Source organism: Melitaea cinxia, chromosome 26, assembly GCF_905220565.1.
Source record: "Melitaea cinxia chromosome 26, ilMelCinx1.1, whole genome shotgun sequence".
NCBI lineage: Eukaryota > Metazoa > Arthropoda > Insecta > Lepidoptera > Nymphalidae > Melitaea > Melitaea cinxia.
The window spans coordinates 10713625-10728267 of record NC_059419.1 but is presented as its reverse complement, the minus strand read 5'-3'; the positions used below and the strand labels follow the sequence as shown (position 1 = coordinate 10728267).

Below are 14643 nucleotides of genomic sequence, written 5' to 3'. Positions count from 1 at the left end.
GTTTTTGTATATCAACAACCAGTTTTTGTTTTAATTTATTTATCAAATAAACAATACTGTACTTATTTATTATAAATAGCATTAAAAAACCACGCAGGTTTATGACATTACTATTTACTAATAACTAATGAACCAAAATGCAATTCAACTGCTGGCTTTGAAATACACAGGACGAAGACGGGCAGCAGCGTCTTCGGTGCGACAAAGCCAGCCCTGCGGTCACCAACCCGCCCAGCGTGGTAATTATGGGCAAAATACGTGAGTTCACGCCATTTTTGTTGTGAACTTGTGGAGGCCTATGTCCAGTAGTGGACTGCGAAACGGTGCTGTGATGTGATCATGAACCAAAAAAATATATATAAAATAATCACAGTTTTGCCCACCCTCCTATTAGAAGCAAGCTGGGACTGAAAATTCAACCAAATATATCAAGTCACAATAGTATCAAGAAAGTAATTTTTAAGTTTATTTTTTAAATTAATTGGTGTAATACTCTCAATCAGGTTTGATGGTAGCTAATTTGTTTTGGTTTTTCTAACATCGATTAAGCGAATTTAGACACAAAACCGTAAGACAATGTAATCCAGATCTCTGCTTCAAACTGATGAAACGATTTCGAACATGTATCCGATGATACATCATCTGAATGTATGATCTAGAATGTACGTAAACTAGTTAACTGGCATGTTTTTGTATTTTTACTAGCTGACCCCGCAAGCGTTGTTTTGCCATATAAGTTAGTAACTTCCTCACCCTCCCCCCCCCCCGTTATAACTTAGCGGGATGAAAAATAGAATTTGGCCGATTCTCAGACCTACCCTATATGCCCACAAAATTTTATTAAAATCAGTTGAGCCGTTTCGGAGGAGTTCAATGTTTAACACCATGACACGAGAATTTTATATATTAGAAGATTAAAGATAGCAGAGTTTTTGAATCTAACACATTCAAACGTAAATAAGCACATTCACAATTCGTGTGTTTCATATTCAAACACTTTTAAATGTTTTGAATTTGTTTTCGAACGTCCGGAAAGGTTAAAATTACGGGTATAAAATTTAATTAAAAAAGTTTCGTTTAAAAATTGACAAAAGCGTCTCTCTACATAAAAATATAACAAAAACTATAAGTTCTACATTATTTCTTTCTTTAATTTTAGAAGTGTTTTAAAAGTTAAATCAAAATCAAAAACAGTTTAATTCAAATAGGCTCCAAGAGCACTTTCGAATCGTCATTTTACAAATTAAAACTTTAAATATCAATTATTATATTTGTAGAAGTAAAGCTACCACCGATTCGGAATGTAGATTCTGCAGAGAGGAATCGGCAAGAAACTCCGCAGTTACTCTTTTGAAAAATAATATTTAAACTGTATTTTAGTACAAAATTAGTAACATGTTATTAATTATATTTCAAGAAAAGATCAAAGTCGAGCGTCGAGACTCACTATTAAGTGGAAACTTTGTTAATTACTGCGAAAGATAATATTGCTTCAATACTGTGTTTCTCGAACTTTAAAAAATTAATTCCTCACTTTCATCGTCCCCTAGTAATATATATTGAAGTCTAAACAAAATAAACACAAACGCTCAGACTAGACAAAGATGCAATAAATGAATTACGAATTTTTACTATGGTAGGGCACAGCAAGAAATTTCCTGCTCAAATAATGGAGCAGCCCGACTGGGGTAGTATCTCGACCTTACAGAAGATCACAGCTAAATAATACCGCTTTCAAGCAGTGTTGTGTTCCTGGGGTGAGTAAGACCAGAGCTCCTGGGGGGATTGGGGATTGGGTCGGCAACGCGCTTGCGATGCTTATGGTGTTGCAGGTATCTATAGGCTACGGTAATCGCTTACCATCAGGTGAGCCGTACGCTTATTTGCCGACTTAGTTATATATTGATAATAAAAAAACGACTGCTTTCAATAATTTATAGATCTATCTGTGGTTTTGTCCACTAGCGATAGACTTTTGGCACAATTTGTATGTAGCTTACGTCAAAATTCTTTCACTAGTAAGAAAATTCAGAGTTAGAATACTAAAACTGACCGTTTATAGAAACATACATTTGTCATTAGCGAGAATACAACAAAAACCTATGATTGTAACCTCTATACCGTTATAGTCTCTTCAAAAATTATCTTTTTTTGGAACGAAGTTCCTTATGGGGCGTTGCGTAGGGGTATCCTAGCCGGCACAAAACGTCCATAACGTTAAAAAAGGCATACTATTATTGCAGTTTGCTATTATTATTATATCATTCGATGATTATTATCACTTACTTCAGCCTATCGCAGTCCACTGCTGGACATAGGCCTCCCCAAGTTCGCGCCACACATCCCGGTCTTCCGCAATCCTCATCCAGCCTACACCGGCAATCTTTACGCAGATCGTCGGTCCAACGGGCCGGAGGACGTCCCACACTGCGTTTGCCAAGACGTGGTCTCCACTCTAGGACCCGTCTACTCCAACGGCCATCGGTCCTGCGACACAGATGACCAGCCCACTGCCACTTCAACTTGCTAATTCTGTGGGCTATGTCGGTTACTTTCGTTCTCTCGCGGATAGTCTTATTTCTAATCCTGTCTTTGAGAGAGACCCCAAGCATAGCCCGTTCCATTGCACGTTGAGCGACTTTAAACTTGTGGACCAGTCCCTTCGTCAGTGTCCACGTCGATTATTATATATTTTTATAAATCATCGTAAATAAAATAAAGGTCTTAAAATAATTTAGTAAAGTGGTTTTTTTTGTTTAATTTTTTCAATAAAAAATCATAATATATACCCGAATAATTATTAGAATAAATAGATCTTGAAATTAACATTTTTTAATAGGAGCTTCGTTTCTATCTGGTATCCTGCGAAACCACGCCTGTTTATTATTTTTTTTTTTTTTTTTAATTTAACCCGTAAACGAACACAGCACAAACACAGACGCCTCAACTAACTCTCGATAGGAAAGATTGGAAGCAAAAATTTGAGGATTAAGTAATATTATGTTTAAAATTAAAGAAAATTTTACCGAATGTCATTCATTCATTCAGATTAATGGCTTCCAACAGTGTTGCACGAGACTCGCTGTTGACTTTGACACGTGCCTTAATTTATACCCGATATTGTAAAAATACATAAAATTATTATAGTACCGCGTTGGTCCAAAGTTTGTATTAGCCATACAGATGGTTGCCGTGGTCTGGGTGTTTGTGCAGTTTTTGTAGGTCTCCCCACCGTGCCTCGGAGAACACGTTAAGGTGTCGGTGCCGGTTGTTATCATGTACACCTGATAGCGATCGTTACTCATAGTAGGGAATATATCCGCCAACCCGCATTGGAGCGGCGTGGTGGATTAGCTCTGATCCTCCTCCTACATGGTTAAAGAGGCCTATGCCCAGCTGTGGAATATTACAGTCGGAAGCGTATTAAGAAATAAATCATTATTTTTACGTTTCATTTGTTAAATGTTGGAACATTTAACGTTCTTTGGAGTTGTAATTGTTTCACGCTGTTGAGGACCGGTGCACTACCAAACAATAGACGTCATGGGATATGAAAACAATAGAAATTACATAATTGTGCGGGTTACGTTTCAATTAAACCTACGATGTCTTTGTTAAATTTCAAATACTATTTATGGTTAGGTTGTCTGGAAGAGAACGCTTTGATAGCTAATAGTGGTCGCCCAGTCGACGAGATTCGACCATAATTAATTTAAAATTATAAGTTTCAACATACATAGATTAGTTATTATGTTTGACATTCAGTAAACACAAAAAAAAATATTAATCTATAGTATATAATCTATTCTCAATTTCATTGACGCGTGTGTCAAATACATTAGTGTATGTAATGTTTTTTTTTTTTTTTTTTTTTTTTTTTTTTTTTATTTAAATGATTTAATGTATTTTCTATTCATAATTTTAAAAAATATATTAGAATTCTGCACTCGTTCTCTATCAGTTCAGCCCACTGCTGGACATAGGCCTCCACAAGTTTGCGCCAAAAATGGCGTGAACTCATGTGTTGTCCATAGTCACCACGCTGGGCAGACGGGTGGTGACCGCAGGGCTGGCTTTGTCGCACCGAAGACGCTGTTCTTAGTTCCTTCTTCCTTCGGCCTGTGAATATCAAAGCCAGCAGTTGGATGGTTATCCCGCCATCGGTCGGCTTTTTGAGTTAGATACAAGGTAGTCGTGGAACTGTGTTATCCCTTAGTCGCCTCTTACGACACCCACGGAAAGAGAGGCTATAAGAGGCTATTTTATTATATTCTTTTATTCCGTAACCACATAGCATATCCACCTTCTCTATATAAACTATGAATGTGCGAAATTTCATACTCCTCCGTCCGACAATTTTCGTAAAAAGGGGTACAAAGTTTTTGCTTCACTTATTAAATATAATATATATCGATTTTTAATTATTCTTTTTAATATTCGGTGAATCGATTTTTAATGATTTTTTCATAGTCGTATGATCCCGTATAAATTTGAACTAAATCTGATGAGTAGTTTTTCAGTGATTCCCAATAATGTGGACTGTTTTATATTTGTTGATGTAAATTGAAGTTTTTTTGAAGTTATACTTCTTTTTACGCGTTAGGAGGAAATGATCTGAGTAATTTTTTTTTTATGTCACTAGTTCGGCAAACAAGCGTACGGCTCTCCTGATGGTAAGCGATTACCGTAGCTTATAGACGTCTGCAACACCAGAAGCATCGCAAGCGCGTTGCCGACCCAATCCCCAATCCCCCAGGAGCTCTGGTCGCCTTATTCACCAACAGGAACACAATACTGCTTGAAAACAGTATTATTTAGCTGTGATCTTCTGTAAGGTCGAGGTACTACCCCAGTCGGGCTGCTCCATATTTTGAGCAGGAAATTCCTGCTGTGCCCTACCTCAGTTAAATTTTTACGATGCGCGCACACAATGTTACAAATAAACGACACCCTGAAGTTAGCTAGTCAGCAAAGAAGTTGGCAACGTCAAGTTAGCTAGCCAATGAAGTATAACTTCTTACGTGCGTACATAAGTACACACACACTTTTTTTTTGTTTGAGAACGCACAATTCACCTTCATACCACTACTGAACCACTTATCAATAATTTACATACATCTATCATGTAATATATCTAAAGATCCAGACAGCCGCAAACTTCTCTTGGCACCATTGCAACGGGATTAACAGACTAGATAGAATGCTTAGATAGATGTAAAGAATTATGTGTAAACTATGATTCAGTTAAATTATGATTCATCACGTCTCCCTGGAGTTCATATGTTCCTTGTGAGAGTTTTAAGTCATGTTTTACACAGGTTTATGTTGATGTAACTTACTGTGGCGTATCCACACATATACAAATCTTTTTAATAAGAAGTTTTTATATTAGAATAATATATCAAACCTCATTTAATGTTTTTTAATTTTTTATAATAATATTTTTTGATAGGTGTCAAGAATTTGTATTTTGAATTCTTCTTTATGATTTATATTAACAATATATTATTAATTATATTATTTATGTTGACTGTTTTTATTATTGCAGTATGCTATTATTATTATATCGTTCGATAATTATAATATATTTTTATAAATCTTTGTAAGTAGTTTTATTTATCCCAATGCAAAGTTACGCGGTTTAATAGTCAAGTAAATACGCATTATTCGATATAACTCGGAAAGTACTAGTTAGGTCTCGATTAAATTTTAATGGGACCATATAACACGCACCACCTTTTGATTAAAAGATAATCATCGAAATCGGTCCACCCAGCCAAAAGTTCTAAGGTAACAAAATAAAATACATTTTAAAGAAATCGAATTGAGAACCTCTTTTTTTAGAAGTCAGTTAAAAATACGGGTAGGACTTTTTAATCTACGGTCAGCGCTGGACTATTTTAAATTATTTTGTATACAGTTATGCAGTTCTATTCTCGTCTGTTCCCGGTGGATCCGACCGGTTACTGCGGTAATTTCAGATAATTGACCCTGTTCCTATTCGAGAGACTCTTAACACAGACAGCCATACTTACATACATACATACATACATATGTACGTACAAAGACATTATTCAGGACTCGAGGAGTCTTAAGTCTCATACGGCCGTTTTCAAATCAAACACACGATTTGTATGGAGCTTGCGTGAAAATTCAATCTCTAGTAAGCAATTTCGGAGGCTGTTGCTTAGCTTATAGGTACCACGTTACTGAAGACATTATTATTTGACTTATTCATAATCATTTCAGTCAGTCGATCAATCAGTTCAGCCTATTGCAGTCCACTGCTGGACATAGGACTCACTAAGTTCGCGCCAGACATACCGGTTTTCCGCAATCCTCATCCAGCCTACACCGGCAATCTTACGTAGATCATCGGTCCAACTAATCATTTACGGTTTGTATATTTTTGTACATCACTAAAGAGATATAATAAACTTCCCTGGCATATGTGAGTAATGATCTATTACACATTTATATGAAGGACACACTTAACATTTCGATAAGACATACGATGGCAAGTGGTTGAGTTAGTGGAATACTAAAACTGTCAAACTAAATCATAGTAAAGCTTCCTTTTAATACACGTATGTGATAGTAGAAAAATTACATGAATAACTGTGTTTGCTAGTAAACGAAAAATACCGACTTTAATTACATCGACAAATAATACAACGTAATTGGACGACAAAAATTTAACAAACGCACTAGTCGCCACTAAGATTTTCGAAGATGCCATCCTCAGATCCTGGTTTCCTTATCATGGCAGCGACCCCGGGATCCCCTTGCTAACAAAAAAAGAATTAAAAATTAAAAAAAACACTGATCTGCCATTTCAATGAGATATACGATGGTCAGTTAGTAGAATACCAAATCTGTACTAATAGTAAACTGGGATAAGGTCGCCTTAAGTACTTTTTCTTGCCTTTGTAAGTTATTTTAATGTTTTCTGGTGCACAATAAAAAAATATTATTATTGTTGAAGTAAAACTTCTTTACGCATGCTTGTCTTGGGGAGTAAGCTGGTGAATACGTGACGAGAGCGTTACGAAAAGTGTGACAGGGCGAGGCGAACAGAAGTTGAGAAGAGATATAAGTTAGATGGAGATAAAAAAGTTTTACTTCAGTCGTGTGGTCTACAGCACAATCGTTTTTAAAACTGTAAATAACAATCACATTATTAACCTTACTATTGTTACACTATACAACACATTACCAATCTGGACCAGACATTAAGACCTACATAAATTTTACACTATAACTTTTTAAGTCAGACAAAATAATATTACGGAAAAGTTTCCAAAGATTATTCTGACTAAAACATTTGTTCAATAAAAGAAACGACAATGAAACAATATTGACTGTCCGTGGGCGATCCATCGTTCAAAAAATAACGCAAGATATTACGAAAGAAGTTCACAGCTTCTAGTTTTAAATTTAGGCGCCAACGTTTGTAGCAAACGGCCAGTTGTGAGTCAACGGTTAAAATTAGCAATGTTATGAATTGTGGCACCTGCTTTTGGAACGAAGTCCCTTATCGCGCGGTACACGCACCGAGATGGGAGCGATATCGAAAAAAGCGTAACAAGACTTTTTCTCAACACTGCTATGGTATAAAATTGATGCTAAACTGGTGTCATATTTTGGTCATCACAAAACAAACTATTACCATGATTGAAAATGATTATCTATAATATAAAAATGAGTCGCTGAATGTGTTGCTAAGCGCAAAACTCGAGAACGGTTGGACCGATTTCGCTAATTCTTTTTTTAAAATATTCCTTGAAATACGAGGATGGTTCTTACGGAGAGAAAAATTCTAAAAAAAAATAAATTTACTGAAAAAGTCTAAAAACAACACTTTTCTATACTCCCATACAAAATATTTGTGATAATACTTAAAAGTCAATTTGAACTTTAATACCATACGATAAAGTTTGTGTTAGGCGATACGAAGTTCGCCGGGTCAGCTAGTTTAATATATATTTACCTTTTTTTCTAAAATTAAAAAATATATAATTAATAAAATAAAATTTTACAGTTCCTAAATTTTTATTTATTATTAACTTAATTATCCTCCACTATTCAATTTAATTTAGCATAGATTTGTTTTTAATTTTATTTATATATTTATTTATTCCATATACAGATTTGTACTTTTACATATATCCTTTATTCTTTACATAAAATCATTATATAAATACCAAAACATAAATTTCATCGAGATCTGATTACAATTTTTATCTTTGATAATGCGTATTTATTTGACTATTTTTTCGTCTCCCGACATTGTATTACTAGTCGATGTAATTGAAGTCGGTTTTTTTCATTTGCCAGCAAACACAATTATTATTTTTTGACGTGACAACGTCTAATAAATTGATGAGCGCCGGCTGCATGCAAGAAAAAGGATGACTCATTGTCCCGTTACGATCGACGTTGTCACGTTAAACTATCGTCCGTAAACCAACTTTACAGACAACCAATTTTCTTTTTGGTTTTGCTGAATAAGAGATAAATTTAAGATGATTCAAATGTTTGCATAGATCGGCTGATTTGGATTTATTTATTCAATTCTCTGTTTAAACTATTTTTCGCGTATTCGCAAGGTCAGGGTGATTATTTGTATTCGCTTTTGTCTGGATTGTTTTGATTATGTTGCTGACGGCATTGTTTTGCCTGAACCAGTGCCGCTGTTATGATAAGAATTTTAGATGACAAGTTTTTATTTGTAGTCAATGTCATGTTTAAAACGAAAGATCGAAGATTTTTTTTTTCATATATATACAACTAGCTCGGCAAACGAGTGTACGATTTGCCTGATGGTAAGCGATTACCGTACTTTATGGACATCTGCAACACCAGAAGCATCGCAAGCGCGTTGCCGACCCTATCCCCTATTCCCCCCAGTAGCTCTAGTCACCTAACTCACTAAGAGGAACACAACACTGCTTGAAAACAGTATCATTTAGCTTTGATCTTGTGAACTTCTGTAAGGTCGAGGTGCTCCATATTTTGAGCAGGAAATTTTCTTCTGTGCCCTATGTCGATTATTATAGAATATGATTATACCCAAAAATTTCATAGGATTTTTTAAATACGATCCACATGGAAAAAGTATCGAACACCATTAATCGATTTTATTCCGAATATGAAACGTTAAAATAGAAAAAAAATACGTTTTTATTATTGCTATTCTTCCAAACATGAGGATTCAAATGAGGTTACAATCGTAAGATTATTAAGAGCAGACCAATTACGTCAGTCATATTGGAACTGACCGTCTAATTTACTAATTGGGATGGAAATTTCCCAATTAAACAGGATCTAGTTTATGACTAGTTAGTTAATACTCGTTCCTTGTCCAAAAAACACTTAACCAATTGTTAATGATATAACTCGTACGAGTTTTGAGTTAGTCATATTTACTGTCTACTTGATAAATATGATTGATGATATATTACGAACTTTTTCATGCTAGAAATCAGTGACTCACTCGCTCACTTCAGCCTATTGCAGTCTGGACAACGGCCTCCCCAAGTTCGCGCCAAACGTCCGCAATCTCATCCAGCTACAACCGGCAATCTTAAGTAGATCATCGGTCCAGAAATAATTTAGATAAAAAAATAATAGACATGACTTTAATTAAACTGTTTCCCTTTGATTCTTTACCGTTTCTAATACGATAAAATAATCTCTTAAATGGTGAACTTTTTCAGAATGTCACCAGATTATTAAAGGTCTATTTTAAAGAGCAGATTTTGTATTAAACAGTTTATTGGGTAAAAGAGTGACAAAATTGACTAATTAGGAAAATTTTGACATTGTGTACATTGAATGCATCGGAAACTGATATCTCTAATATTCCAGATCCTCAGTTCCCTTCCAGAACACTATCCATATCTCTTTAAACAACTACGCATTTGTAACTCGCTTTGAAAGGTAAGATGCCTTTCCGTAGGTAGCCTAAAATGTCTCAGTAGCAGAAATAAATACAGCAGAATTTAATAATATTATTTTTATTATTTACTGTAAAAACAAAGTGCCTTCACCTGTATTCAAAGTCAGACCCTGTTTTCAACAGATGAAGGGCACATTATAAATAACGTGGACAGTTTCACAAGCGGATGTGGAGTTTTTTCAATGGCTGCGATTCTAATTACCGTAATTGAGTCGTTGTAACAAATTGTTGGCAAAAACACAATAATTAAAAGAACACCTATTGTTAAGCTTACCGCGACTATCATTTAGAGATTGCCGATATATCGGTAGCGTTGCAAAACCCAATAGTCACGGAACTTAAAAAATTATAAAGAATACCAGACACTTTGATTTAGCTTTACTACAATTATAGATGTTTGTCGTGGTCTGGGCGTTGTGCTTGTGTGTGTTTCCGGACCCCAAACACAGGAGAAAATCCTACTGAGGGCCGTTGAGTGTGAAGTGTTTATTATTATTATTATTATCATTTTCAAACGACCCGGTCTTGAAAACTTATCAAGAATACTAAAGTCGATAACTTTTTCTGTTGAGGCGCAATGTTGAGGTTGGTTTGCCATCACGGAATTTTTTAAGCTTGAAACCTAGCACGAACCAACGATTTCGTCTGCGTTGGTTATGGTAATATCCGTCTTTGACATCTACCTATACTCGGCAAATTTTTTAAAAAGATTTAGCAGACTTTGTTTGTATATATCTTATTTTTAATTTGCTTGATTGTTTTTTTCACTGGCTTGCAGTTGTACCAGTAATGCACAGTTGACTCCACCAATGTTACATAGAGAGAAAACACAAAGGATCGGTGTGATTGTAATTATTATAGCCTATATTTAATTTTAAAAAATCCCACTTTATCATTATATACATTATGAACAATTATAGACCAAAACATTGGTTAACGAGTCACTTAAAAATAGTAAATTGTACCCTCATGACTATTAATTTGTCAACTCATTTATCAATAATTTGTAATGCAATCCAATAAAAAGTTCGGCAGGATTATTGCTTAGTCTTACAGAATGCGATAAGATACTATAATAAGGATCATTCTAATGAAATCTTAGATTTGATATGAAATAACTACACACCATCTCCTATATAGAGAAAGAGGCCTATGCCCAGCAGTGGGATGATATAGGCTGAAAGCGAACTACCTACTTTCAAAGTCTTATGATTTATTTCGTTTAGAATTGAAAATTGGGAATAATAAATTAATTTTAACATATACATACGAACCCGCCTGCCCAGCGTGGTGACTATGAGCAAAACATATGAGTTCACGCCGTTTTTGGCGCGAAATTGTGGAGGTCTATGTCCAGCAGTGGCCTGCGATAGGCTGAAGTAATGATGATGATGATGAACATATTGGCCTGCGATAGGCTGAAGTAATGATGATGATGATGATGAACATATACACACCGTCATCTGTTTCCAAGGTAGCCAACAATATATAAACAAATATTACACCCAGATTCAAGACGGTGGTCAAATGTACAAAAGCTAGAGCAGAAGGCCGGGTTATAGGTTGAATAATCATAAAGTTATCATCATAATAGCTTTTCTTTCATTCATAATAGTCTATTACTTAACTCCACAATATTGCTATGTTACGGTTCCACAAAATAAACAATAGGTAATAAAACATTGCAAGTTATTACCTAATCTATTATATGATGACTTAATTTGTGAAAGACACAAAAAACTTTGCATTTGACTAGATTATGGGTATAGTTTTCAGTTACCCTGATTTCTGCTTTATGGGATTAAAAGCTCTATTCCCACAAGGAATGTAGAAAAAAAAAATTTTTTTCCCATACTCATATATTTATTTACTTATATATTCATTTATTACAAACATCACTAACACTTTTTACAGCAGTCACAGCCCTGTTGCGTTTCACAGTAGTCACAGCACCGGCTATTGCGGTTGCGGGTTGATCCCTGATTTTTTACATTTGAATTAGCCATATAGATGTTTGTAGTGATCGGGGCATTTGTTTGAGTATTGTATGTGTTGCTTGACCCCGGACACAGGAGAAAATCCTAATGAGGGCTGTTGAGTGTGAAAAGTTAAGAACTTTTTATTACAAAGAAAAACTTTTGACTATAATAGCCAGCTCATATCTAAAACACAGCCATTAAGTTGCCGACCTTAGGAAAGACATACGACAGGCGACTAATTGTGTATAGTGTACATATTAAATGAAAAATTACAAGATTACAATTCAATTTGTAACATGTACGCCAAATTGGAAGTATCATAAATTGCTTATATATACTTTTATACAAGGAAAACTTTTCAATGTTAATGATTCATATGTTATTACTAAGGTTGGCTACGATATAAAGATATGTACATAGTACTTGTATCTTAAGAATTATTTTTTGACAATTATAAGATGTGGATTTATATTATTAAAAAAAGGAAAATTTTTACAAAAGAACCAATGTTAATGTGTGCAATTAATAAAATAATAACAATATTTAAGTGATCCAATTCCTATAAGATTTAACTTTGGATATAATAAATTAATGTTTTATATTTTTTAAACAAATAAAAAGTTTGGAGACCAATTGCAACAAAGAACTCTTTTATAATCACAAAAATAATAGTTAAGAATTTTTTTCCGAGTTTTTTATTTTATTTACGAAAAGTTTTTTTTTTTTTTTTTTTTTTTGTTAACTTAATTGTACCAATTAATGCAACAAAACTGATAACAGTATGTAATAGTAGCAACCAATAATGAGTTTGAATACATTAGAGATATATTTAGCGTTTTATTGGGTTTCCAAGTGTTATTTGAACCTACTGAACACCTTTATGAGTGTGTCAATGCCAAATATAGTGATTTCGTTCTTTTACGAGTTTCTCGCTCATAACGATGACATAATTCACAGAACCGATAATATAAGCAAACGTAAACACTAAACTTTATATCACACCTACACGTTTTATCTGCGAATTCTCCTTTATTTATCTTTTATAAATACACGTTGAGTTAAACGTGTATTTATAAAGGAATTGCCTACAAAAGCTACCTTTTCTCACGTGATCATTAATTCTTAACACATAGAAAATGAAAGTTGATCTCGTCTCAGTTCAATTTAAGTTATATCGGCTGAGAAACTTCTAAATTTAGTATGACTCACCTGTTGAGCTACTGGCTCCAAAATACTCTCGATAATCTTTGTATGAAACACCGGCATGATGTATGTCCTCAACACATGTATACCACGAGAAATTAAACACAACACGGCATTAAACAAAATAATAATAAACACAAAGTACTCGAAACACAACCTAAGCTCAACCGAGGCCGAAAAATACTGTGTCAAACAATGTCAAAGAAAATTACGTCAAAGCTCTAACGTCAAATTTTGCGTAGTGATGTCAAATGTCAGTGTCATTTGTAGCATTCAAGCGTATCGCTTGGTAACGAAATTCATTTTAATAATTTTCGTTTTGTTGATAATATGAACATACTCAACTGCACACTAAATTAAAATACTAAATGACAGATTCAAACAGCGATAAAGCAGTGTAAGTGTAGCAAACAATAAGCAATAACGAAATTCGTAAGATTATGATTTTATGATTATGATACTAGAACTTTTATGTATTTTTTTTATCTGTTCGATATACAACACTTAACTCATTTATATACATTCCTAGGCAGTTGAAATATTCAATCATAAATAAGACAGGTGATTTGAACTCGTAACAACTTTTGAAACGAGTTATATTTTTATTTAATAAAATTTGTTAAATGGTATAAGCATTAAAAAAAATACAATGTGTAAATAAATCATTTATTATTTATTACCGTCCTTAAAATTTATTTTAAATTAATAATTATTTCCTATTAAGTCTTTAATACGTGCGATTAGACGAACAGATTTCGTAAAGGGATTCATGAGTTAGTAGGTACCTATTACTACATAACAACATTGTTCACTTAAATCATTTACATCAATTTGCTAAATAAATATTAAGTACTATATTGAATTTTATTTAAAACAATAACTGTATAAATAATAAAACATTTGTGCAATTGTATTTGAAATCGAGTCAATTTTGTAACACTAAAAATCATATTATCGCTAATTATATACTATATTTAAAAATTATTTGAGTGCCTATATCAATTAATAATATTTACGATTTTCTAATTTAGAATTTATATTTTAAAACAGAATTTTAGACAAAAATCTTGTTTTAAAACTTAACAATGTTAATAAGCTACTGTGACATTAGCTAAATAAATAACAAAATTTGAAAAATATTTGATACCTTTTCCCGTTAGTAATTTTCTAGTTTTTGGTTTAATTAAATTATCTATTATCTATTAGAAGCGTATAAAAAAAACAGTGTGTATATATACATATAATATCATAAATAACTTTTCTTTTGTAATAATATATTTAAAAGAAGTCATGCCTGTGTTTATTAAGTTATAGATATAAAGATAAGGTTTAAAGCTGTCAGATCTTATATAGAAAAGTAGTATTTTATGTGTTACACTTTCACTGCTGGCTTTGAAATACACAGCCCGAAGACGGGCAGCAGCGTCTTCGGTGCGACAAATCCAGCCCTGCGGTCACCAACCCGCCTGCCCATCGTGGTGACTATGGGCAACACACATG

At 33.8% G+C, this 14643-nt stretch overlaps 1 protein-coding gene across 1 annotated transcript in view; it reads right to left on the bottom strand.

The window, feature by feature from the left end:
• LOC123666538 (vinculin) overlaps positions 1–13331 on the bottom strand; it is a 77527-nt gene extending 64196 nt beyond the window's left edge. The window contains exon 1 of the mRNA XM_045600648.1: positions 13150–13331. Within this exon, the coding sequence (XP_045456604.1) occupies positions 13150–13206 (57 nt within the window). The 5' untranslated portion in view covers positions 13207–13331. The remainder of the gene's footprint in view (positions 1–13149) is intronic.
• Between the last annotated feature and the right edge of the window lie 1312 nt (positions 13332–14643).